The sequence below is a fragment of the Quercus lobata genome, chromosome 3 (genome assembly GCF_001633185.2).
Source record: "Quercus lobata isolate SW786 chromosome 3, ValleyOak3.0 Primary Assembly, whole genome shotgun sequence".
Taxonomy (NCBI): Eukaryota; Viridiplantae; Streptophyta; class Magnoliopsida; order Fagales; family Fagaceae; genus Quercus; species Quercus lobata.
Window position 1 is genome coordinate 24619563 of NC_044906.1, and position 24049 is coordinate 24643611.

At 35.6% G+C, this 24049-nt stretch overlaps 1 protein-coding gene and 1 long non-coding RNA gene across 9 annotated transcripts; one reads left to right on the forward strand and one right to left on the reverse strand.

The window, feature by feature from the left end:
• Window positions 1–7: 7 nt before the first annotated feature.
• Window positions 8–8955, forward strand: LOC115981734. Of its 8 annotated transcripts, XR_004089436.1 has the most exons (9): window positions 8–546; window positions 1636–1806; window positions 2655–2766; window positions 2848–3000; window positions 3128–3255; window positions 3608–3812; window positions 4631–4810; window positions 5889–5988; window positions 8121–8955. It is a non-coding gene; the product is annotated as an uncharacterized LOC115981734 (long non-coding RNA). The 8 variants fall into 8 exon arrangements; XR_004089439.1 differs by lacking the exon at window positions 3128–3255 and having other exon boundaries at window positions 4623–4810; XR_004089433.1 differs by lacking the exon at window positions 3128–3255.
• A 3570-nt stretch (window positions 8956–12525) lies between these two features.
• On the reverse strand, window positions 12526–14095 carry LOC115980622 (receptor kinase-like protein Xa21). Its single transcript, XM_031102852.1, has 2 exons — window positions 13498–14095; window positions 12526–13353 (listed from the first exon to the last, which is right to left on the reverse strand). The coding sequence occupies exons 1-2, from the start codon at window positions 14093–14095 to the stop codon at window positions 12653–12655; spliced, it is 1299 nt and encodes a 432-aa protein (XP_030958712.1). The 3' UTR covers window positions 12526–12652.
• Between the last annotated feature and the right edge of the window lie 9954 nt (window positions 14096–24049).

A 24049-nucleotide genomic window follows, 5' to 3' on the forward strand; every position in this document is an offset into this window, starting at 1 on the left:
AAATAGCAGAAGATTCAGTTTTACATCTATTTCAATGTTGTCCCTATGCCAAAGGATTGTGGTATGCTGGTAGATGGGGTTTTCGAGTAGAAACGATCAAAGCTCAATCTATAAAGGAATTCGTTGAACATATAATTGATCCCCCAAAGGAATTACTGGCAGAAAGAGTGAACAAAGATGAATTCACACTATATGCAGTATTGGCTATGAATATTCTTTTGGATGCACGGGAGGATGCTCTGTTTTCAAACACTAAAGACAGCATAAACCAGCTAGCACATCGTCTTAACAATCAGTATGACTCTTACGTGAGATCATTTGAAGAGCAAAACAGGGAAAGTGCTTGGATCAAGCCACCTGACCAATGGGTAAAGCTTAATTCTGATGGGTCATATGATCAAAAGAATGTAGGCTTGGCTGCGATTCTCAAAGATGAACATGGGAATGGCAGAGCAATCAGACGTGGCATAAACATCAACGGCAAGATGGGCAATGCCATTGGCCAAACAGGACAGACTTGAGCAAGTTGTGATAGAGAGTATAAAGGTACGCACTCCAAGTATTTGACAAAATGTTACTATGTTCTGAATGAATGACCTCATGCTCTTGCTTTTCGTTAATAAACTTCATTGATAGAGGAAAACTAATACAAAAATCCAAAAGACACAGGATGTGTACTAAGGTAAGAGAACAAACAGAAAATAAAAAACTGAATTTTTAAAACAAAAGTAATTAAAACAAACAGGTAGAAGTTCATTGTATCATGATTTTATTATCTCTCTTTCTTTTTTGCATAAGTGACTAATACATCCTTCTTTTATAGGTAAAAATAATATTATTGAAAAAATACTACATCATGAAAATAAACGCAAAGTAGCCTAAAGAATTACAAAAGACCACTCATAAAGAGAACTAATAAAAGATGCTTGTATTTGAGAAGACGTGCAGTCCACATCTTCAAAAACAATTTCCTGGTGGACATTGTTAAAACCATGGTTATGATTAAATGATTAAATTCATCATTTCTTAACAGCTTAAACTTTTGGGACAATCGGTAATTTAATAGACAGGATTACATTTCCTTGCCTATTACCCCATTTTGTCTGAGGTTTGATTTACTTATGGAAAAGTATTTTTATTTAGACTTTGGTCCAGCCTTTCTTGGTATTGCTCCTTTTGCAAGTTCTCATGTGATATACAGTTTGTTGCCCCAAAGTTCACATGATAGCATACTAGTTGCTCTGTTGTTGACAATATAATTTGATTTCAATATGGGAGTAGTCATGAGGTTACTCTAGGCCAAGCTTTGACTGCGTCTGCTTCATTGTAATTTTAGCTAGTATGATTTAAGGCCTTCTGTATTGCTGTTTTGTTAAATGACAATATAAATAAGATCAAATATGGATTGATATTCCAGTAAGGCAAGTTTGGAATAAGTTGTCTTTTCCACTGAAATATGAGTTTTATGTTATTCTTGTCATAGCAGTTATTATTCCTTGTGTACTTTGAACATATCTCACATTAGAGACTAATTGGAAGCTTTCTCTTGAATTGATATCCCTTAGCACTACATTTCATCTTCACTTCACCCATAATAAAAGGTCATTACTTATTAGTTAGTCTTTCTGGAAGCAGAGAATCTATGCTTAGCCAACTGCTCTCCAGAAAATGGAATTTACTTGAAGAGCCAACCAATCGATCAACAGGAAGGTGCAAATCCAAATGCGAGCACCCCATTGCTCCTAATCCAGCCTCTCAATACTGGAAAACTGCTTCAAAAACTCCGTCACTAGTTGACTGACTATGGTAAACCTTAAAATTACTAAAAACAGCTTGTTCTTGATTAACCCCTTCAATATGTTCTTCTCCAGTTGCCTAGCATTAAATTCATTGAAGACTTGACAAATGAAAGGTTTAAGAATGAGTTTTTTCTTCACTTTCTCATCCACACCAAAGGCAGATCTTACCCTAAATCTTATCATAAGTAAGACTGCTATGACTCTGGTTAGAAATGGCTTTGATTGACCCACAGATGGCTTTACCAAGCTGTCATTATTGGGTAGCTCAGTGACCAAGGATAAAGCTCCCATTTTATCCATTACTAGGTTCACCCATAATGGCTGCAGTTAGTGGGACTTTACTAGGAAAAAAAACAGCTGCAAGAAAGTTCATGCAAGGGCAGCAACATTCATAGTTAGCTGAATCTGAATGAAGTTTTTAATGACGTTATATACAGACCTTCTCCACGCACAGAAGTGAAATCACCATCCAGGATGACAATACTTTATAAATGTAGTTGTAAGTAAATTTTTTGTCATTTTCTGTTCAGCAGTTTAGCTGTGTTTTCCATTTACAATGTTCTTGCCCTATATGGTGACTGTGTTATCATCTGTATGAGTTACAATGAGTACAAGGGATGCACATATTTTTAAATGCTTTGATTCTTGTAATGAAATCCATCAATGTATAACGTATTTAATTTTAGGATATTTCTATTGCAATCATAGAAACTGACCCTTTCTACATGTGCCAAAAGGCTGTTGGTGGGTGCTTGTACATTTGGAAGAATAACTATGGTGCTATCAAAACCACATTATCATAAACATGGTCACATAGAAAATGCTTATGTGATTTGAAATACATTGACCTAACAGAAGAACTATATTTCAAGAAGCTAAGATGTGGGTTTCGATTTGATTCTGTGCTTTGAATAACCCAAAAGGAGAACTTAAAAGAAAAATGTTAACAAGGGGAATGGCTGATAAGGTAAACTATTAATGTTATATTCTAAGTTTCTATATGTATGAAGGAGCTTTATGCTTTAACAAAATGCAAATTTGTTTGCAGAAAAGATGAAAGCTCTTAACAAGTGAGTGGAAAGGAAAAGACAAGCTTCATCTTCAATACAAGTACCTGATTGCCTCACAGAATTGGCTTAATAAAGCTTCATCTTCAATACAAGTACCTGATTGCCTCACAGAATTGGCTTAGGCCATTGGGGTATGTTCATAAGTATTACTTTTTATGTTATTCTGCCTGGGATATTCTTGAATTAAAATAAAGAAAACTCTATCAAAGTATGACTAACCTTCTTGCAAATTGAACTAAAACTTACTTTGAGCTGTAGGATGATAATTTGATAAAACAGTCTCCTTAAACAAGCCCTGTCAAAGGTGATCGTCCACAAGTTAGCTTTGAAGTGGCCTGGTCTCAGGATTCTTACTGCCTGGCCAAGGCATGTATAGCTTAGTGGGGGTAAGGGTAAAGGCACCCAAAATTAAAAGCATTAACTTATAAATTAGTATGCTTGGAATATGTTGATTTCATAATCACCTTGTCACCAAATTAATTAATTTCTTTATTCCTATTTCGGAATATGTTATAAAATTTTTTGATGATAAATTCTTAAATTACTCTCTTCTTGCTTAGTGGTTGTATCTAGGCCAAATTTATGTATATTGCCTCTCCAAAATGAACACACTTTTTTTCAATAATATAACCAAGGATTATTTTTAGGGGAAAAATAACTTCTTCATAGGCAAATATGTGTATTTTGAATAAGGAATGTACGCTATGACTCTTACGTGAGATCACTTGGGATTACAAGGGAAATTGAAGAGCAAAACAGGGGAAGTGCTTGGATCAAGCCACATGATCAATGGGTAAAGCTTAATTTTGATGCGTCATGTGATCAAAAGATCAAGAGGGGAATGGGAGAGAAATCAGACGTGGCATAAAAATCAATGGCAAGATGGGCAATGCCAATGACCAAACAGGACAGACTTGAGCAAGTTGTGATAGAGAGTATAAAGGTACGCACTCCAAGTATTTGACAAAATGTTACTATGTTCTGAATGAATAACCTCTTGCTCTTGCTTTTCGAGAGATGAGTTTCAGTATTTACTTGTATATATATAATGGTAAAATTCAGTAAATATCACACAACTGGATTGCTATCTCTCTTCCTTAGTGTAGTTGGATGAATCTGATCTAGAGATAATCTATATCTTGTTAGCTTGTTGTCGAGGATTTCTCTTTGGGTTGCTTTGTTTGAATTTTGTCATTGTATTTTGAGCCAATAGAAAGAGACGCAGCAAGCATCATCAACTTCATTGCAATCCCGGCTGAGGTGTGATTTACTTTTGGAAAAATATGTCGATTTGGACTTTGGTCTATCAATTTATAGCTGTTAAGACCAGTTCTGAAAATTCATCACATGCTAAGGCCCAGAATATGGTTTCTTGTGTCCAACCTCTCTTGGTGTTGCTCCTTTTGAAGGAACTCATGTTCAATTACAGTTTGTTGCCCATAAGTTCACATGATAGCATACTAGTTACTCTGTTATTGGAAATATAATTTAATTTTGATATGGGAGTAGTCATGAGGTTCCTCTAGGCCTAGCTTGACTGCTAATGCTTCATTGTAATTTCAGCTGGTATGATTTAAGGCCTACTGTATTGCTGTTTTGTTAAAATTTTATGTTATTCTTGTCAAACAAATAACATTTATTACTCCTTGTGCACTTGAACATATCTTACCCTTGAGAATTAATGAAAGCTTTCACCTTCAATTCACCTAATACAAAAAGTCATGCATTACAAATGAGTGGACTTATTGGTTAGTCTTCCAGGAAGCAGAGAATCTTTGCTTTGCCAACTGCTCTCTAGAAGCTGGAATACACTTGAAGAGCGTACAATTGGTCAACAAAAAGATGCAAGTCCAAATGGAAGCACCCCATTGCCCCCAATTTAGCCTCTCAACACTGGCAAACTGCTTCAGAAACTTCACCATCACCAGTTAACGGACTATGGTAAACCTTAGAATTATTAAAACAGCTTGTTGTTGAATAAACCCTTCAATATGTTCTTCTCTAGTTGCCTAGCTTTAAATTCATTGAAGACTTGTCAAATGAAAGTTTTAAAAATGAGTGTTTTCTTCACTTTCTCATCCGCACCAAAGATAGATCTTGCCCTAAATTGTGTCATAAGTTAGACTGCTATTACCCTGGTTAGAAATGGCTTTGATCGACCACAAATGGCTTTACCATGCTGTCATTGTTGGGTAGCTCAATGGCCAAGACTATAGCTCTCATTGTATCCATTATTAGGTTCACACATAATGGCTGGACTGCAGTTAGTGGGATCTTACCAGAAAAATAAATAAATAAATAAACAAATGCAAGAAAGTTAATGCAAGGGCAGCAACATTCATAGTTAGCTGAAACTGAATGAACTTTTTAATGTTGTTATACGCATACCTTCTCCATCTTAGAACCATCAACATGGAAATGAAGTTACCATACGGGATGACAATGTTTTGGAGTTATAGTTGTGAGTCAATTCTTTGTCATATACTTTCCGTTTAGCTGTGTTTGTTATTTACAACGTTCTTTCCCTATATGGCGAATATATTATCATCTTTATAAGTCACGATGAAAATACACATAATTTTAAATGCTTTGATTTTCTTGTAATGAAATTCATCAGAGTAGAATTTTTTTAAAAAATTTTTAGGACATTTTTATATTGCAATCGTAGAAATGGACCCTTTCTACATGTGCCAGAAGGGTGTTTGTGCTTGCTTGTGCATTTTGGAAGAATAACTATGGTACCATTTTATCCACATTATCTAATAAACATGGTCACATAGAAAATGCATACGTAATTTGAAATGCATTAAATGACCAAACAGAAAAACTATATTTCAAGAAGCTAAGATGCGGGTTTCAATAATTTGATAATTTGCTTTGAATAACCCAAAATTAGAGAGCATAAAAAAAATATTAACAAGAACAATGGCTGATAAGTTTAACTGTTAACATTAGATCCAGATGTTTTTATCTGTATGAAGGAGCTTTATGGTTTAAAAACATGCAAACTTATTTGCAGAATAGATGAATGCTCTTAGCAAGTGAGTGAAAAGACAAAGACAGCTTCAATTTCAATACAAGTACCTGATTGCCCTCACAGTTTGGCATAGACCATTGAGGTATGTTCCTAAGTAATACTTTGTATGTTACTCTGCTTGGGATATTCTTGAATTAAACAAAAGTAAACTCTATCAAAGTATGACTAACCTTCTTCCATATCAAACTAAAACCTACTTTGAGCTATTGGTTGATAAAACAGTCACTTGAAACAAGCCCTGTCAAAGGTAATTGTCCACAAGTTAGCTTGTAAGTGGACTGGTCATAAGACTCTTACTGCCTGGCCAGGGCATGTAAGGGCACCCAAAATTAAAAGCAACAACTTATAAATTAGTACGCTTGGTTTGCAACTTATCATAATCACCTTGTCACCAAATTAATTAACTTCTTTATCTCAACATTGGAATCTCTTTAAAAAAAAATTGATGATAAATATAAATTTCTCTCTTCTTGCTTAGTCGTCCTATCTAGGCCAATTTTATGTATTTTCCTCTCTATAATGAACACATTTGTTTTTCAATAATATAACCTAGGGTCTTTTTTAAGGGGACAATAACTTTTTTGAAGGAAAATATGTGTATTTAGGATAAAGTATGTCATAGGGCAAGCAAAATTTCATGATAAAGATCAATAATTATAGTGGTGTACCATTGATGTTACCTTAACCCCATGAAAACCTCTGGCTTTTGAATGAAATTAAGTGGGTGTGATATTTGCAAAAGAACCAGTGTATTATATTAGAAGAATTGGGTGTACAATACAAAGGATTACCTATGTATATATAAGATATATAAGAAATTTCAATCCCATGGGGTGTAACAGCCACCTTGGCGTCCTTTTGCTTTGCCTTTCATCATGGTCTGTTTACCTTGTACAACTGCTGCAACATCAGTTGAGGTGTTCAAGAGGGGACATTAGAAATTGCATTTTTTTTTTTTTAAAAAAAAATCTTACTTAGGAGAAATATATCTTCATCTTTCTTTTATGGTATTGTTGTTCTCTTGCCAGAGTTACTATTCTATCCAAGATGTAATAGAACCTGAACATTGTTGCAATACCTTGGGAACTGAGCATTCTAAAAATTTCTTCTTATTGAAGCAACTTAAATTTAAAGTCAATTTTGTTGACAATCAATCATCATTCTATATCTATTAATTAACTGATGAAAAGATGGCAAACAAATTCCTACGTAGTAAAAAAAATTGTATTTCTTGTAAATTGTGCTTTTATAAATATCTGTGTATTTCTTTTTCCTAAATTTGGTAATTGTTGGCCTTAAAATTTGGTTTCAATATGGGAGTAATCAACGAGGTCACTTTGCTTCGAGTTTGGTTTGCTTATGCTTCATTGTAATTTTAGTTAGTATGATTTTAGGCCTTGTACATTAGTAATTTGTTAAACATGAGAACATATAAATAAATCAATTGTGGACTGATATTATGGTTAGTCAGGTTAGACCAAGTTGTTTGATCCACTAAAGTTTGAGTTCTTTACTGCGCTTCTCAAACTAATAACGTTTATAACTTCTTGTCTTCTTGAATGAATGAATTTCACCCACAATCTTGTATGTCTTTTACTCATCCAACTGTATTCCTAAGAAAATTCAACAAAGAATGACTTTTCCTTTGAACTTCCATAGGAATTTTTGATACTTAGTAAATTTAATAATTACTTTGAAGTAGCTTCTTGACTTTTAATTGGGTTGGTCTTATTTTATGAGTTAGCCACCCGGGGACCAGGGGTGGGGGAGGGGGGGCAGGGAGGCGCTATTCCTTTTACCCTCATGTCATGTTAATGGCTAGCTAGAAGCAGTCCCCTAAATTTGTATCCCTTAGTCTCACAACCCTTCTTCTGGATGTGAACAGCCTTCTTACTCTTCCTCTTCGCCAAGACTCCACTTCTCTTTTTCTTTGAATTGATGGATTCAACATGGATTATAGATTTCATTCATATTCATATTCAAGTCAAAGACATCCCAAGAAAGTATTGCTTTGCTGGTAGGGCTCCCAGAAATCTTCAAAACGATTCAGAATAAATGTTGTAAATGGTACTGGTTGTGTTTAAACCAACTGCTTCTTGCATTATATCATGAACATTTGATACTATCATGTTGAAGTATCTTCTCTCATTGCTTCTTTAAGGAAAAAAAAAAATGTTACCTTGCTCTTGTTAAATGCCTGTTTTGTCAGTGCAGATTGTTATGTCTGACATAGTGTTTCACAAGCAAGGAGATCCCGGGGCAACACATTATCATCCATCATGCATTTCAGAGAATAAGCCAAAGTAGAGTAAAAGCCCGCAGCATACCTAAAATTGCCACCACCACAATTGTGACTAATGGAGAGACAATACCAACAGGTGCATTGAAATATGTTAGTGCTGAAAATCCCTAATTATGTCCACCATGATGTCTCTACTTTTCAAATTTCATGGATTGCTTGAAGTTATGGACAGCAAAAACAGCAGCAACCAGATTGTCAGCAACAATAATACTCCCACCATGGTACTACCCATCTTTCCAGCCATGCTGTTTGAGTACCAAAGGCCAAGAGACTGAGAGAGTATAGCACAGCCCATAAGTACAATAACAAGAGTGCCCTAATCTGCTTCAAAGACATAACTGTTAAAGCCTTTTTGCATGTGCCTTTTGGTACTTATTGGCACCGACATACTATTATGGCAATAGATTATGATTGAAATTTTTTTGTAGTGTTTGCTCTATTTTCAAAAAATCTAGTACTTCCTTTATTTGTGAGGTCTGAGAATGGGTCAATATTTAACACCTATTTTGGAGGCAGTGTTTGCAATCCGGCCACTTGCTCAGCAAAACCAACCTAAGCTCGCCAATAGAATAGTTATATTTCTGTTAATGAAGTTCACAGTTGAAAGAGTTATATGTTGTTAAAGTTGAAGATAGTTGTGCAGTTGCAATCCTGCCTCTTCTTGTGCATAATTGAATTGGCAAAGATGTAAAAATGTCTGTATGTAATTCATTCATTCAAATAATGCAAATTATTCCAATTTCCTCATATCTCTTTTTCCTCTTTTAACTTCTTTCTTTATCTACATTACTGACTTGAGTTGAACCAAAAAGTTCTCATGCAGGAAGCCTTTGCCTGTGTTGACAGTTTTTTTGGTTTTCCTTCCTAGTTTTGAGATAGTCATGAATATTTTCATTGGAAAAAGAAATTTACTATTGTGAAATTCAACATCTGAATAATACTTGTACACTGATTTACGAAATTGTATGACTGCCTTTGGGATTTGACACTACCTTGGAGTCTTGATGCATGAAAATGTAGCAGTAATATATTCACAGTTCCATGTCGTTTAATTGGATCCATGCTTTATGCTTTGAGTTTCAAGGCTATTTAGACAAGAGCCAAACTAGCATTCAGGGAAGCATAAATCTTGTGATAGAGATAGAGATAAATGATAGTCAACTTAAACAGCACAAACATCATTGCATTCTTACTAAAGCTGAGAGCCATGCGACACCGTTTCATTTGATGAAAGAATGACTTAAGAGAACAATGCCATTTCAGTCTTGGATATCGATTAACTTACAACATCCACATGTACTAACTGACTCTAAGATTACTGTTTCAGTCTCTAATAGTTTGTTAGATTTGTAACTGACTCTAATCCTGTAAATGACCATATAAAAATGAATCTAACACAGTTTCTGAGCTAATACAATCATTTAGATATTTTCTTCTATATTTCTCTATTCCTTCGTTGAATCTCACATGGTAGCAAAGCCTTCCAAATTCTCTTTGGTGGTTGGAATCAACAATGCTAGTGAAGTTTGGAATACTTTGGAGCAACAATTCACTTCAACTTCGAGGCCTAACATCTTGAATCTGAAGATTGATCTACAAAGTATAAAGAAAGGCACTGACACTATCAATGGATTCTTACATAGAATCAAAGCTGCAAGAGATCGATTACTAGCAGTTGGTGTTACAGTGGATAACAAAGAGTTAATCTGAATAGTCCTCAGAGGCTTGCCTAAGGAGTATGCTCATTTTTTTCTGCAATCAAGACTCGAAGTTAATCATTCATATGGAAAAACTCTAATTGAAAATGCTGAAGGAAATTTGCATTCTATGGCAATGTATGCCTCATCAAACCAGAATGTGAATCATTCACAAGCACAAATGTGTCTGAATTCAGGAGGAAATCGAGGTCGAGCAAGAAATTCGTGTCTGAATTCAAGAGGAAATCGAGGTCGAGCAAGAAATTCACATAACCATGGTAGAGGAGGAAGGTTCATATAGGTAGTTCCTCTCTTAGCACTAAATACCATAATTTCAAACTTAGAAATGTGTTACATGTGCCTAGTATTGCTGCAAATCTTCTCTCAGTTCACAAATTATGCTTGTGTAACAATTGTCATTTTGATGCTATAATTTCCAGTGTCAGGATATTCTGTCGGGAAAATATCCTACGAGGGTTTGAGTGAAAATGGACTCTATCCAATCTACTCAAAACCCTAAGCATCAACTGCATCTTCATCATCTTCACATCTCAATACATGTCCTGGTTCATCTACCCAATCGAAGAATCAAAATCTGCAACTTTGTGTAAATTCTGTAAATAGGTTTCTTTCCAAAAAGTGGATGCCATGGCATCACAGACTAAAACACCCTAGTGATAAATTTCTTGCTCTAGCAGTTCCTTTTCTTTAAAATCATGTACTGCAAACAACTTTGATGTGCGTTGTAGACACTAACTTTGCTAAATCTGTTTTTTCAGTCTTCTAAACCTTTAGAATTAATCCACACTGATGTATGTGGTCCAGCTCCAATACATTTGTCAATAGTTTTAAATACTATCTTGTACTTGTTGATAATTTCACCAAGTTTACTTGAATTTTCTTGTTGAAATTGAAATCTGATTTCCTATTTACTTTCAAACATTTTACAGGCACCATTGAAAATCTTCTTGATCATATAATCAAAATTCTTAGATCTGAATTGTTGGGGTGAATTCACTTCTAATGCCTTTAATGAATTTTTCTCTAATCATTGTATTACTCACCAATTATCTTGCCCTCACAAACCCCAATGAAATGGAGTGGCTGAAAGGAAACATAAGCATCTTGTTGTGTGTGCTTTGACCATGCTTTCTCACTCAAAATTACCTACCACTTATTGTTCATATGCTCTTTCTACTGTTGTGCATCTCATAAACAGACTACCCACTCCTTTACTCCATAATCTTTTACCTTGGTAGCTCCTCTTTAAGGCCAAACCAGATTTATTACACTTGAAAGTTTTTAGGTGTACTTGTTTTCCTCTTCTTAAGCCTTATAATACCCAAAAATTTCAATCTCACACTTCTCCTTGTATATTTTTAGGTTACCCTCCCTAATCAAAAGGTTACAGATGTCTTGAACCTCACTCTCACAGAATTTATGTTACCAGGCATGTTTTGTTTAATCAACATGATTTTTCTGCATTAACACAAGTTTCAACCTCACAATCTAGTGCTCCTCCCTCAAATTCTCCCTCACCTACTCTTTGGCTTACCTTTTTATTGCACTCTTGTTCTCAATCAATTCTTCAGCCCTTTACTCATTCTAATTCCACTGCACAATCCTCTTCTACTCTACCTGTACTGAAACCTTCACCTTTACCTTCAGTTCCACTAGTTTCTGCAGAAACTAGTTCCCGGCATGCCTATCCTTCTCCACCAGCCATTTCTACACCAGATATTTCCCAACCAGAACCTTCTCATACTACATCCTTATCTGGCACAAACAAACAACCTACGGTAACTTGATTACTATACCACATAACCTACCTCATATAAAATTGCAGCCCAATTCCCACACTGTTTTTTTGCACCTATGAATGAAGAATATGATGCCCTTATGACATGGCCTAAGCAATTATCTTCTTGCATTCACGCGTTTTAGCATATATTCGCATAAAATTTTTTTTGAACTTTCTTAATATGGGGGATTGATAAAGAAAATAGAATTGATAAAATTTGACATATGATCAAATTAACTGGCCATTAAAGAGATCCTCATATCAATTTGCAGTTCTAATCATAAGACCTTATAGCTTCAAACAGCTTGGGAAACAAACATAAATACACAAAATAGATTTAGTGCAATGCTTCATCCTCTAGAACATCTTTTAATCTCTTGCAACTTCAATAAGGCTTCTCCATAGTAAAACGTTCTTTTGATTAATCAGCAGCAAAGATAGTCCAACTCTCACCATAGAAGCCACACACTCTTCAACTCTGAAAGCAATGTTGTTTTTGTTCTTGCTGCTGCTATCTTCACCAGAAGAATAATTAGTACTGCTGCTTTGCGAAAAAGATTCATTATCCTTGAAAAGCCTTGGATCAGCAATATCCAAGATTTTAATCTCATGCACTTCGGAGATGAACTTGTTTATGCTTAAACCTTCCTGGAAAATCCCATCTGTGGGCTTCTTGGCAATGATTATCTCAAGCAGCAGTATCCCAAAACTATAGACATCCCCACAGGCTGAAGCCTATCCACCCAAGCCGTACTTGATAACAGTATTTCAGGATAATAGGATCAAGTATTTCCAACCAGAAATGATAAAAGCTTGAGGAAATAATGTAGAAACATAGGGTGTTAATTTTAAATTTTTTTTAACTAATTTCTTCTTTGGGGTCGAATTTAGCAAGTGAGGTAGAGTAGAACATTGTTTGAACTGTGAATGTAATCACTAAATCTTTTTAAGTTTCATAAAGTAAGATCCACAACATACCTGGAGCAATATAACCAATTGAGCCTTTTAGTCCAATTGTGCTACTCCCATTCTGTGATGAATCATGGGAGAGAAACCTTGCTAACCCAAAATCTCCTACATGAGCAGTCATATCTTCATCTAAAAGCACATTTCCAGGTTTCAAGTTGCAATGGACTACAGGTGGGTCAAAATCATGATGTAGGTGATCTAATGCAGAAGCTACATCAATGGCAATATTTAGTCTCTGGGTCAAGGTCAGTGTTGATCCACACTCAACGTCCTCTGGGTACAACCACTTATCCAGGTTACCAATAGACATGAATTCCATAGCTAAAGCCTTGAATTCAGCTCCTGTGTGATCAATGCTGGAGCAAGAAGTGAAGACCTTAACAAGGTTCTGATGCTGGATGTTTCTGAGAGCTTCACGTTCTGCATCAAAACTCTTGGAAGCTTTGCTTTGTGTCAAGTCAAGAACCTTCACTGCAACTGTGGTGTGGATTCCACTTTCACCAGTACTGAAAACAGCTCTATAAACAGACCCAAAAGCTCCCCTCCTTATCAAATTTGTTGTGAGAAACCCGTTTGTTGCAAGCTGGATTTCGGAGTAAGATAGCCTTGGCGGTAAACCCTTCTGTTCGGATGATGAACTTTCATTTTTTATTGTCTTTCTCTTCTTTTTGGTGATCACTGCACATACTAAACACAATGCACACACAAGCACAATGAAAGAAGAGGTTTGAATAATGACTTTGAGCACTAAATCTGAATTCCTTTTTGTTTTTGTCACACAAGTAGTGACTCTAAGCTTTCTGCAGTCTCATGGTCAAATACGCAGAGCTGACTGTTTCCCTGGAGAGAATCCCAGCTGATGTTGGCAAAGACACCATTTTTCGGTACTTCCTTCCAAGCTATTGAAAGACAAATTTAACATCTGCAAAGCATTATGGTTCTCCAATTCTGTTGGGATTAGGCCAGTGAGATTGTTGGAAGAAAGATTCAAGCTCTCCAGTGCTGCTAGATTTTCCAGTGACTTTGGTATCGAGCCAGTTATCCTGTTTCTTGCAATGTTAAGACGTTGCAAAATTGAGTATCTCTTGGTTATTGCAGGAATATTTCCAGATAGCTGGTTTCCAGAAATGTCCATGATTTCAAGCTGTCTCAAATGGCCAAATTCGTTGGGCAGAAAACCACTTAAACTGTTATTTGCCAACAGCAAAAATTTTAGCTGGGGAAGCTCAAAAATTTGCTTTGGAATGCTGCCATTGAGGGCTGTCCTTGCTAGAACAAGCATCTCTAATTGCTGGCATGTTGCTTTACTCATGGGAATTCTACCAGATAACCGGTTGTTTGCCATGTCTAGCTCATGTAGCCACATAAGATTGCTAAAGATATCCGGAATTTCTCCAGAGAACAAGTTGTCAATAACCATAAGTCTTTCTCGTTTCTGAAGTTTTCCAATGGAGTTTGGTATTTTGCCTTTGAAAAAAAAGGTTCTCAATTGGTAAGGACACAAGGTTTTGGTACATTTCCAATCTTTAAGGGAAGCTACCGGTCAAGAAATTATCATGAACACAAAAATGTTGGAGATTGACCAAGAGATTTGCGACAGAAGGGGGAAGTCCACCAGCTAATTGGTTAGAATTCAGAAGGATTTTCCTTAGCAGGTTACAGTTTGTAAGGGAATCAAATACTTGGAAATTCAGTTATGTTGTAGAAGAAAAACTGTTCGCACCAAGGAGTAACTGGACAAGATGTTTCAAGTTACCAAGTAAAGGAATATGCCCAGTGAAATTATTTGAAGAGTGATCAAGGTGTTCAATATATGAAGCATTGGATAAAGAACTTCGTATTGGTATTTCCATATGATTGCTTCCCAAGCAGAGTTCCCTTATTTTGGGAAGGGTAAGGCCTATATTGGAGGGAAGCTTTCCAACTAGCCTGTTTAGTGTGAGAGATAAGAACTTCAGGGAGGAAATGTTGAAAATTGAAAAGGGAATCTCACCACTTAATTGATTCTCCGAGAGTTGAAGAGTGACAAGATTATTGAGACGACCCAACGCATTTGGAATTTCGCCAGATATCTGAGTTCTTGCTATGTTGAGAATGGTAAGAGTGGAGAGATTGCCAAAAGTAGAGGGAATTACACCAGTACGATTGTTCATGGACACGTCAAGAAATTTCAGTCCATGAAGTCTGTCTAGTTCACGAGGAAGATGACCAGTAAGTCTGTTGTTCTGGAACATTATACTTTCAAGCCTACGACAATGAGATAGACTGTTAGGTGCCATTAATTATGTTCCCCACAAGAATTATATGCTGAAGGCTAGTAAGATGGCCAAGCTCGGAAGGAATTTGACCAAAAAAGGAGTTGTTTGAAAGGTCTAGAGCTATGAGGGAAGTGAGGTTGGAGAGCTGAGGAGGAATAATACCAGAGTCCCAGACTGCTAAGGTGCAGTGATTGAACTTTTGTTGTATTGCTGGTGCAGTTGACCAATGTCAATCAGGAGAATAACTTATATTCCACCCAGACAGAGCATTTTGGGGATCAGCTACAAAGGATTTGAAAGATAAGAGTACTTCTGTTTCAGGGCCAGAGTCAGTACCCCCTACCTTTCTCGCTCTATAGCAAGCGAAAATTTGAAAAAAGAGGATGAGAAGCATTAAGGAGAAATGAAAATGCCTCATTTTTTTTTCAATGTATGTGTTAATTGTAGAATGCAGCAAATGAAGTATGCTGTAACCCCCAGTTCTAATGGTTTGAGAGATTATCATTGGTGATTGGACTATGGCTTTTTCCTCCTAATTGTACTGAACTTGAATTTGAAAAGATCAACCTACGTGCATTTCACTGCAGAAAGTTGATGGCACAATTCTTGACAGAGTTTTGTAGAAACAACCAAGTCATCATAAGTTTCCTTGACGCTGCATATCAAATTGATATTATCAATGAAGATATAGACAGATTAGAATGGCACCAGGAAGACCATTCTTTATTAACGTGCATGTAAAATTCGAATATGGATGCGATAGATATGAATTTATCACAGCACCATGATAATTATTTTTTGTGTAAGAAAAATTTGATTCTTCTTTGTTTTTTACCCTACTTTGAGAGCACATTTTTTTACCAGTTAAGTTAATTGGATTCATATTGTGTGTAGGAATTATATATTCATAAATAGGAAGAAATTTGTTATATGCAGTGGTTAATTTTTTTAATTTTTGTTCAAATTTTTTTAATTAAAAAAATTCAATTAATGATTGAAAAATATTTTCTAGTTTTTTTTTCCTAAAAATTTTAACAAAAAATTGACGTAAAGGCCATAATTGAATGAATAAGAAACTTAAAGAATTAAAATGAACAAAAACAAAACTAAATGAAGGAAATGAAATTTGAAGAAACTTAAAATGTTAGTTTTATATTTTAGTCATTTTCTTTTGATTGAAATGGTGACACTTGACTTTCAAGTCACTATTTCACTTCAACAAGTCACTATTTCAGTTGGGAAAAAAAAATATGTGTGCATGTTGACTGTAATAGGGCAGTGCAAAGTAATAAACGCTGCCCTTCCTTTTTTGTCGAAGAATAAAGTACGACTTTAACGTGAAGCCTAAAAGCTTTGGAGCGCGTAGAGTGGGGATTGTGATGAGTGAAAGGCTTGATTAGGTCATGACAAAAAAATTGACACTAAAAAGCACGGCTTAAAGTAAGAGGAATTTAGTAAAGCTCTAAAACCAGTTATATAATAAAAACAACGGCCAAAATTGAAAATATATTAACATTAAAGGTATTTATAAAAATATATATATATTTATTCACTGTATGTTCAAAGATACTTGACCATGCAATTTTACAATTTCTCACGTGGAATGTGAGATAAGTGATTAGTACTCTTTATGCAAAAAATCTCACGTACTCAATTCCATATCTAAAAACAGACTTATTATTTCAATGTTGGTTTACTTCTATAGGAGTACATAATTTGTTAAATCTCACATAAGATTTAGATATTGCCTCTACTCACATCTAACTTCGGCGGAGCCATGTTGGGGCCAAGGGGGCCATGGCCCCCCTAGCTTTTCAAACTTTTCATTAATAGTGGTAATAAAATCTTAATTAGTCTTTGAAATTATTTGTTCCCCCCTCCTAAAATTTTGACAAAATTTTCAATACAGAATAATCCTATCCAAGTTCAATTTGATCTCTCTAAAGATGGTAAAAAATCATCCTTTTCTTAGAATGAGATTTTGAAATTTTACTATTTAGCTTGGTCCTTGGATAAAATTATTGGCTCCGTCACTGAGGCTTGATTACATTATGACCAAGTCCACAAGAAACGGTAGCAAAGTGAACAGAATTCTTATCAAAGCCATGTAGCCAAAAATGCCCACGAGGTTTGATAAATTTTAGAAGATACAGCCAAGTCAATAGTCATCGTAAGTTTTCAACACGCTGCTTGATCAATGAAGACAAACAGCTAGCTGTAGCTTCTTTCTGATTTAGCTTGGAAGACCATTCTTTATATCATATATACATTATTGCATGAAGACTTCTCTGTACTATAGGCCCGGCCTGTTTGGATTGAAGAGGGAGGGAAGGACAATGGAAATCAGTAGATTAAAGTTAGTTGGAAACCGAATGAAACTCTACAAATGGATTTTTTTTTTTTTTGAGAAACTCTACAAATGGATTAATTCATATGGCAATAAAATTTTGAAATGACATGATACCTTAAGATTTTAAATCACAAGATACATATCCAAGCAGATTAATTCATACTGGGTTGATGTATGATTCTATATAAATAAATATTAATATATATATATATATATAGTCTCACACAAACAAAATACACTCACAATCAAGGTTTAAATATTCCCCATTGTCAATGGATCGAAAATTATTTTACAATTTTGAAAGAAATAATGATAAATAATTTAAAAAAATAATACCTTGCTTCAAATATAATACCTTCACATCAAATTTTGAATTGAAAAAAAAAAAATACTAATACAAATATATTGATTTAAAAAAAGAAAAGGAAAAAAAAAAAGGAAGTGTGTGCACCCTCTCGGTGTTGGTGGCCAAATTGGCAGGAGGATCTCTCTCTGTGAACAATATCTTCACTCTTTATTATTTAAACTTAGAGGACTCAATTAAACTTAGAGGTCTGGAACAGACCAATTAAATCTTTTGCAATAACAAATCATTTGTTGACATCTACATTGACATTGTCACTTTTTTTCATTGTGGTACCACTAAACTTCTCAATCAAAAGTTGATTGTAGGTTTTAGATGATCTTGCTGATATGTTTAAGTTAACCATCATCGTATCAAACAGTGTTTTAACATGTCTTCAAATATATTTTTAATGTCAAGTTTATTTATCTATATAAGCAAAATATCTCCAATATCATCTTCATAATATTTTTCATACTTTCCTTTTTTTGCAACATTAACTTTTTAAGTAGTGGAGTTGGAAGGGAAATTATTGTGTATTCTCAGAGTACTATAAATGCGTACTCCCTCCTCTCATATGAATGGTAGGTCCTACTAATTAAATTTATGGTGGGATTTAAAAAAATAAAAAATAAAAAATAAAAACTAAGGAGTAAATTCAAGAAACTAGAGATATGTGTAAATACTAGATACAATAATTGTAGAGATGTTGATGCATTAAGTTGTGTAGTGTATTGTGGGGACATTAGAAGGCTTTTGTCCGCTTTGGGGAGCCAGTCCCTCACGGTTTTGTCCTCGTCCCCGAGTGTGGAACCCTAGGATTTTTGCCTTTGTGGTGATTGACACCTAGGCTCACCCAAGTCCCACATCGGTTAGAGAACCCTCCCACTCAAGGTTTATAAGCTTCTGGAGCAACCAAGAGTGTACCACTACTAAAGGGGGAGAATCAATGGTACCTTGAACCCTAAAATGACACTATAAAAGAGGAAGGCAACCAACATTGAAAGGGGATTCAGATATAGGGAATCAGAATAAGAATCGTTGAGAAAACTCTTCAAAGGGATTCAAATTTTACAAGTCTTAGAGGCTTAGATATCCATCTAAGTCTGTAATTTTTGAGCTTATTTGGGCCTTGTAATACATCTTAGTGAGCACATTGTAATTCACAATTAAGAAAAATAATGAAATATCTCATATTGATTTGAGGATTTCTAACAATTATTTTGCGTATTTCTTTATTACATTGTCTTCCTTTACTGTTTCTTGTTGCTCAATACATATATTCTTGCTTGCTAGTTTTCCTTTTACTTAGCCAAGAGATGAGTCTTTTTACCGGGGTCCTTACTTCAACTTGGGCGTTGGATACACTTAGCCTCCAAAGAAACATATGCCAAAACATACACACATCAGATATCACTCTCTCCCACAAAAATCCTTCTCACCTAACTATCTTGGAAGGCAATGCCCAAGTAAAGCCACTTGGACTTGAGTTCCAAATCCCACAAGTCTTGTGCAAAAGCACTAAGTCTGTGAGAATTGGGGCCAGGATCCTCGTGACTGAATCATTCTCATGAAATTCATTTACGTATATGTATATGCATTAAAATGTATATCCTAATCTAAGAAACTAACAATTATTTGAAGATATGTGTATTGTATAGTGTGTTCTTATGTAGGACCTATAGAGGTAAGGGAAAAGACAAAACTTCATTGCATAATAAGCATGGAGAAAGATCGTGTAGTTTAAAGAATCAACATTCTGGGTTCTTAAAGACCTAGTACCCTTGGGAACCACGACAGTATGCCCAGGATACCAAGTGAAGGAACTTTTTTTAAATGTTTGCACAATAAAAGATAAGCCTCAAATACTCTATTTCAATCTATTTCTCATTGTGAATATTATGAATAATTATTTTACTCTTTTCGTAAGAGTAAAGGGTCATTTTATGACCCTAAAACACTTATAATGATATTTTATTCCTTAGGAGGAATCGCATTTTGCCTTAAGGAGTTTTATGTGACTTGCGCATAACTTGGTTCGAAATCAGCCCCCATTTAACTACGGTGAACCAAGTCCAGTCCACCAAAACAACAAGTAAATGGCCCAGGATCCTTGTTTCTACTTGGGCCTGTGTGCTAAGAAAAAAAGTACCCACACAAGTTTCTATTAGGAGCAAAAAAATAAAATAAAATAATATAAAAGACCCAAAATTGCTATTACGTTTTTTTGTTGCTATCTAGTTTCCAATTTGTGACAACAAAGGCATATATCACGAAGCACATTCTTTTCTCTCTTTCTTTTATTCTTTCGACTACCTTCCTTCAAGCTAGTCACTTCATGTTGGATAGCCTCCATAAGTAGACTGTGTTCCTCAAGAGCCACTAGAACTGGCAAATCACCAATTCCACGGGCCATGGCTAGCATGAGCCAGTGGCAGAGCTAGGATTAGACTTTAGGGGGGGCAAAATTTATAACTAATATACATGTGTCTCTATAAACAAATACTTATTGTGTATGTAGCATACAACATATGCATCATATATACACAATATTAACCAAACTTGACAATTAAATGCCAATAATATGAATAGTAAGTGATCATTCAATATTGAAAGATCCCCTAAAATCATTGCATATCATTATATTGTGTATAGTTTATTAGTGTTTTTTTTAAAAAAAAATATATAGCGAATAAAATAATCCCCTAATATATTTTATGGAATTTGTCATGTAATTGTTTCCAAATTTTATATCTTAATACTTTTGAAAGGAAACTTTTTTTTTTGGGTGCTATTTTCGTCTCTTCAATTAAGACTTTTTCTTCTTTATTTAAGTTTATTTTTATAAATTTTGAACTTTAAAAAATATTGATAAAGTAAAAAAAGATATGAAGATATATGATATATCTATTGAATTTGACTTTTCAAAAAGATAGGGAGATATATATATCCACAAAGAAAAAAAGGATGTATGTGGTTGTTTACTGTGGCTCTGCACTTTACAGTATTATTTTGAAACATGTAGCTGAAGAGATTTTCAATATAGCTCAATTACTCACGCACTACTTATCATAGTTTCAATTAAATCTCCACCTTTTACTATTATACACATAAAAAAAGAAAAATTTTGGGCAGGTCAGGGGGGGCAAGTGCCCCCTCTCGACCCCCCCTGACTTCGCCCCTGGCATGAGCTCCCTAATAAGAGACTCAAATTCCATTCGATCAATCAACCCTTTTTCATCCTTATCAAACCTCTTCAAAATTACTTCATAGAGATTATTGATCTCTTCCTCTTGGTTCGTATTGTTTTCCAATGACAAAAGCTTATTAAATATTAAGATCCCCATAAAGCAATTCTCTTGAAAGCATACCACTACCATCAATATCTAGCATCTCAAAACATTCATTGATGCAATTGTTGAACTTCTTTGTGCCTTGGATGAATCCCATTACCATGGAGCTATTAAATATAGCCACACTCATTTTGAAAGAAAAAAATTGGACTCAATGGTTGTAACTTGTAATCTATTATTGATGAATAAAAAAGCGATGTCAATGATGTCATAGGTGTATTGTCCTTTGAACATCAATCTGTCATGACGATGAGCCATTCTCTTGCCCAAAATTTCTAGCTCCCTAATATTAGGAAGGTACTATTTGTTCTAAAAACAAAAAAAATTTCTCCTCAGACGTAACTAACCAAGTTTGGACATGACCAAATTTGTCTTGTAACTATAAACTAGAGGACCTAATTTGGGCTGGTTGGAGGGTGGCTTGTTGTTGAAATAGTTAGTCAATACCTCAAGCATTTGCAGGCTCTTATCTGGCCCAACGAAATTTTTGTAAGATCTAATTTAGTAGCCACACTAAATATGATATTTGGAAATTTAAAATTAAAATTAATTAATTAATTTTAATCCGCTTAATTCATACACAACATTATAAATTACGGATTAGGAAAACAAAACATAACCCAAAATGTTTCCATTAGAAACACCAAGAAATATCAATTGAGCCATAAGACTTTCCAATCCCCTAAACCCAGACTATTTGTTGATGCCCACTTTGGCAAGGAGGCCCAATAACAGGAAGAAGCCCAATAATATGGAAGAAAAAGAGTTAGTAAATTGAGAAGAAAAACCATTAAGCCTAAATGGCAGGAATAATGGATCATAGGTCTAAGAAATAGCAAAAGGGTCTCGAAGAAAGTAAGCGGGCCCAAAAGAGCCCAAAGAAAGAAGTAGTAAACCCATAGGCATTATGAGAAATAGAAAGCAAGCAAGAATGGGCCAAAGAAACCCAAAGTAATGAATTTAGTAAGTAAGGGGTAGGTGGACAAGCCCATAAACCCCAAAAGTAAAGGATATGGTAATTTGGGCTAAGAAAGCCCAAAAGACTTAGCAAAAGCCCAGGGGAATGAAGAATTGGAATGGGCCTAGGATGCTCAGGGAAATGAAACGGGTCGAGGATGCCCAAAAGAATGAAATAGGCCAAGGAAGCCCAAAATAGTGTGAATACTAGCCTAATGGTAATACTGGGCCACTGGAATTAAGTGAAGGGAAAACATAAGGCATGCCCAAAAGAGGCCCAGCAAGCACAAGTCAAATAATAGCATAACAGGAATAACAGAATGGCAAGGCAAAAGTGTCAACTTCGTCGTAAAAAGGGTAAGGGATGGATTAGAGAAGGAAAAGCTCACAATCAAGCAAGGCCCAGCCCAGGAAGGAAGTAAGACATAAAGAATGAAAGCTCAAAGACTCATTCACGCCATAAGAGATCAAGAATGAGCAGAAAAATGTGCAGACGAGCCTTCAGGTCATGGCAAACGCATGAGCAACAGACAAACCATGAACACACATGGGAGTGGAGCACTCACAAAACTTAGGCACTATCAACTTGTACCCAGCCAATATAAGATTGGTGGGTCATGGGTCAAAGGTAAGAAAGGGTATAGTTTGGCGGTGAGGAGAAGGAAAGAGCTTATTCTAGGATTCCCGTTCAAACTCTTTTGGGCGAAATGTTCTGCTAGGATGACATACCACCCAAAAGAAGGAAAGATGAATTGGAATCACTAGGTGCATGCCATGAGGGATAGTGAGAGAGAATGCCTACTCTTATCCGAATAGGAATGCCACAGTGAGCAAGCAAACTAAATAAGACTCTTTGTCTGTGAATGGGATGTGGCATGACCACCACAGGTAAGTGGTGGTGGCTAGGCAGCTAACAGACCAGTGGGTGGTCTGAGAAGGACACCCACACCAAGACAAAAGCGGTTAAGGGGTAAAATAGTAAAAACCCAGTCACGGCAGGCAGTATAAAAGGGGTCTCAACCAGTGCACAGTAAAAAAGAACATAACAACACCACGAAGAACAACAGAAGAAGAGAGTAAAAAATAGAGCAGGAAAATTAGAAAGAAAAAAGAAATAGAAAGAAAAACAGAGAGTAGGCAAGAGTGTGATAGTAGACATGCACCAACAGGCTAATCCCTTTTCTTCCTCTAAAAGCCTACCCTCTAGTAAGGATTAAGGAATTTAAGGATAAGCCATTTAGGCCCATTTTCTGAAAGTTGGTAATTTCCGTGGCAAGATCTCCCTATGAGGTTGCCCACATTAAAGAGTGATTCCCTTCCTGAACTTAACTCCACAAAGAAATCAAGCATGGCAGACTAATCATTCTTCCTCCTTTATTAAAATCATGATTTGGTATTTCCTGTTTTCTGACTGACAGTAAGCATATTCCTTTTGTTGTTGTTATATTATACCTGCTTGCCATAACTCTTTTGAAACAGTTTCCTCTGCCATGGGCATGTGACCAAGGTTTTAGCGAATGGACTTTAGTTTTTGCACAAGCTGGCTTGGGGTGTGTTGCAGTCAAGCCGGTCCTGACTCTCCTACCCAAAACCATTGGGCCATAGCGTGGCAGGAGGCAGTCCAGCCTACAGTTACGAAAAAAGCCCACCACATAATTGAAAACATAAAATAAAATAAAATATCAATATACCATTACCATATGTCCTCTGGAGAGATTGAAAATCTTGGGACTTAATGGTAGCTTTGTTTTGTTCAAAAGTGAAGGCTTAGGATTCAGTTAATTATGGGGGTAGGGTTTGTAGGATAAGGTTGTCTTAAGAAGGAAGAAACCTCATGGAAGAGATTGTCTTGGAAGCTTGTTTTAAGCCCAAATTGACTAGAAAATCCAGCAAAATTACATTATACCAGGCGATGGCCCATGAAATGCACAGCCTTGTAATTTTTGGATGAGTAATGCTAGGTACACTCTCCTTCGTATACCCAAATTCACATCTTCTTCATACGTCAACTCATGATCAGAATTTATCGTTTTCAAGTGGATTCACTACTTATCTCACCTATTTAAGAAAGTCTAGTAGACATAAGTTTTTCTACAATATTAATGCAGTTGCT

Coding starts and splice junctions, on each gene's coding strand:
- LOC115980622 (XM_031102852.1), bottom strand. CDS start 14,095: ATGGTTATTGACAACTTGTTCTCTGGAGAAATTCCGGATATCTTTAGC. Junction 13,354..13,497: donor AGGGAAACAGTCAGCTCTGC/GTATTTGACCAT, acceptor TAGTATGTGCAG/TGATCACCAAAAAGAAGAGA.